Raw genomic sequence first — 3821 nt, 5'->3', positions numbered from 1 at the left:
TTTCCAGGAATTTAACACAATGCTTTGCCTAACCAAAAGAGGAAGATAAAAGAATAATATAAAGAACTATCCCATAGATTAAATGATGCTGTCATAAGATAAAGAAATATCCCACAGATGAAATGATGCTGGCCCTCAAAAAGGAAGTGAGGACCCTGTGTCACTCAATTCCCAGCTTTTCTGCTTCACTGTTGTCTCCGCAGATCACCTTCTTCCGTTGTGCCACTGACATTGACAAAACCAAGCAAATACACAAACAAATGGTGATAAAAGGTAAATATTAAAATGTTGCTGCCCAAAATTGCCTTCTTTCTTTTTCAGTTACTGTTTCTGAAAGAGGATTTGGATAGAACCAGACATACCCAATGAACTGACACTTAAGAATAGAACCCAGTTTGACAAAAACTGCAAGTCACCTATTTAATATTCTGGAACACCACTTGAACATTTTATAGTAGATACAGTAGTTAAGATCATATAAGCCTCTTCTGTAGCATTTTCTGTATGGTGTTAGTTAAAATCAGAGTGCAAAATATTAAAATACCAAACATATGAGGCAATTTGATAGGGCTAAACATATATGTATTGATATGCAGTCATTTGGTTAACTAACAATACATTGATTAATGTGTATCTCTATACTGCCTCTTTGTGATTGATTTTCTCTATAGTAGCTTTGAAAACTACCAGAATACCCTAATGTAAAAAATAATGTGCCACAGACAGTTGTGTGAAGCAAAATTAATACTGGGTATATTCTCCATAAAGATATGTACACCCCTATTAATTTTTATACTGTTTCGGAGTGTTAAAGAAGCAAGAGCCTAAGAGAGTCAGGGTGACAACATTTTAAAATCAACTCTGTCTTGAGGTTAACAAGGTACAGTCCTAAGAAACAGCCTCGAGATATCTACAAGAACACACCACTGCAGCAGGCGAGTCTGGGTGTCCCAATTCTCATAAGAGTATATGCTTTTATCATCATAACAGTTATGCACACACTAAAATGTCAAGGATAGTTTTCTTTAAATCAACAGAATGATAAATTTTGTCATGCTGTCAGCCTACCCACACGTAGTCACAGCTTAGTTTAGTCTGTGCATAGATAAGACTAGCATTTTTTTAAAAAACTTAAGAGTACATCCTGCCACTTGCTTTCTGAGAACACCCTACTCTGTAATGGAGTAGCCTTTAATAAACTATCTCTTCTTACTGTATTTTGCAGCTTATCTTGAAGTCTTTCCTGTGTAGATCCAAGAAGCCTCTCCTGGGGTCTATATCAACACTCCTTCTTCCGGCAACAAAGTTATATATATATATATGCATATGCAGATATCAATTGATAGACCCTATTGAGTCCTACTAAATTAGTCCTAAGTCAGAGATACTGCACTACAAAACATACATAGAATGCAATTAAATGATTTTGATGATAGAAATGGAGCGACAGAGTTGAAAACTAAAAAAAAAAAAAAAAGTGTTGAGAGTTGATTTTCAGAATTGAGGAGCATAACCAGTATTACCACATGGACAAAAAAGAAATTTCTCAAGTTGTTTACAATGTGAGAATACTTACAGAAAATTTAACATACAGGTGATTCATATACTTACATTTTTTGCACAGTGATTACAATAAGTTCACAGGTTTTAGAGCTATTGTTCAAGACACCGCATTGAAGTAGAAATAATTTCTTTTTTTTTTTTTTGGAGATGGAGTTTTTTTTCTTGTTGCCCAGGCTAGAGTGCAATGGTGCAAACTCAACTCACTCTAACCTCCGCCTTCCAAGTTCAAGCTATTCTCCTGCCTCATCCTCCTGAGCAGCTGGGATTACAGGCATGCGCCACCACACCCGGCTAATTTTGTAACTTTAGTAGAGACGAGGTTTCATCATGTTAGCCAGACTGGTCTCGAATATCTGACCTCAGGTGATCCAACCACCTCAGCCTCCCAAAGTGCTGGGATTGCAGGTGAGCCACCATGCATGGCCTCATTTTTTAAAAAATGTAAAATTATCTACCCTATCTTGAACCTTGCTATGGCTCTATAGACCATAATATTCACAGGAGATGGATTGTCAGAGTTTCTCTCAGGCTAAATTAGTTAAAAATTTACCCCCAAGTAAGTAAACACAATATTATCATACGGAATTATTAGACACCAAATAATTTACATTCACAGAATCTCTGACAAAACATTTTCAATTTCAACATTAAGGCTTTTTTTTTTTTTTTTTTTTTTTTTTTTTTTTTTTTTGGAGACGGAGTTTCACTCTTGTTACCCAGGCTGGAGTGCAATGGCGCGATCTCGGCTCACCGCAACCTCCGCCTCCTGGGTTCAAGCAATTCTCCTGCCTCAGCCAAGGCTTTTATTTTTAAAAACTAAATATTCAAAGTGTTAATTTTGAGAAGAAACTAAAGCAGTTACTCACAGTCCATGTTGTTAAACAAATCATGACTACACTAGGTTTTTCCATTTCAAACAGTCAGTTTCTTACCCCACAGGCACTTAGTGATTACAAATAAACAGACACCTAAACTGCATTTTTACAAAAGCACTTTCCCTAATTGTTTGTTGCATGGCAAGAATTATATCTTTGTTCCGTAGGCTATAGATCAATGGGTTGAGCATCGGGCTCAAAAAACTATAGAAGACCGCAATTATTTTGGATTCCTCTACGGACTTGTCTGATGAAGTCCTTACGTACATGCAGAAGAGGGTTCCATAAAACAAAGTCACTATTGTCAGGTGGGAAGCACATGTAGAAAAGGTTTTGTGCCTGCCTTCAGCAGAACGGATCTTCAAGATCCCTTCAAAAATGAACACATAGGACAGAAGAATGATGAAGAGAGAGCTTGAGAGAGTAAAGCCTGCAACTGCAAACATTGCCATCTTTTTGACATGGGTGTCAGAGCAGGCCAGCATTATAAGAGGAGGATCAGTGCAGTAGAAATGATTAATTTCACGGGAGCCACAGAAAGAAAAGTGAAAGGTCAGCAGTGTCTGAGAGAGCCCATTAAGGAAGCCACACGTGTAAGGGACAGTGACCAGAGAGATGCAGATGTTCTTCGACATCCTGGAACTGTAATGCAAAGGACTGCAAATGGCTACATAGCGGTCCAGTGCCATTGAAGCAAGGATGTAAAACTCAGTGATCACCAGGGCGATGAAGAGAAGACACTGTGTGAAGCATCCAGCATAGGAGATGGTCTTCTGTTCTGAGAGGAAATTGTGCAGCATATTTGGAGTAATATTGGAAGAATAGCAAATGTCTACAAAGGAGAGATGGCCAAGGAAGAAATACATGGGGGTTTGCAGGTGGGAATTGGTCCTGATCAGCAGGATGATGCCCAGGTTTCCTGCCAGTGTGATTAGGTAGATCACCAGGAACACCCCAAACAGGATCTTCTCTAGCCCTGGGTCATCTGTCAGTCCCAAGAGGATGAATTCTGTCACTTTGGTGTGGTTTGGGGAGAACATCTTATCTCTTGAAAACTGAAAGTGACAAAGAATGTGAGGATTTCTGTCTGATTCAGATTCAGCTTTGTTCTATCCATTTATCATTTACTCATTCATCTATTCATTTAGGCTACAATTCCTTTTCCCTTTTCAATAAACACATCAGAATTTCTGCATAACATTTTTCCCTACATCTATGTTTTCTGTCTCTTTCTTTCCATATCTCAAACCCACACACTTAGACAAAGACACTTTCTCTCTTTCTCTCTCTTATACATACGTATATACATTCACACATTAATATATTTATACTTGTCTTCTTTGTGAACTCCGCATTTGGTAATTCTTTTCAAGTTTTGTGAGG

At 37.9% G+C, this 3821-nt stretch overlaps 1 protein-coding gene across 1 annotated transcript; it reads right to left on the bottom strand.

Moving 5' to 3' along the window:
* Positions 1-2499: 2499 nt before the first annotated feature.
* Positions 2500-3531, bottom strand: LOC108295182 (olfactory receptor 5M10). Its single transcript, XM_017517222.1, has one exon. It carries the CDS (start codon positions 3476-3478, stop codon positions 2507-2509), a length of 972 nt encoding a protein of 323 aa, XP_017372711.1. The 5' UTR covers positions 3479-3531; the 3' UTR covers positions 2500-2506.
* Positions 3532-3821: the final 290 nt, after the last annotated feature.

Source organism: Cebus imitator, unplaced genomic scaffold, assembly GCF_001604975.1.
Source record: "Cebus imitator isolate Cc_AM_T3 unplaced genomic scaffold, Cebus_imitator-1.0 Scaffold622, whole genome shotgun sequence".
NCBI lineage: Eukaryota > Metazoa > Chordata > Mammalia > Primates > Cebidae > Cebus > Cebus imitator.
This window is presented reverse-complemented; position numbering and strand designations above follow the sequence as displayed.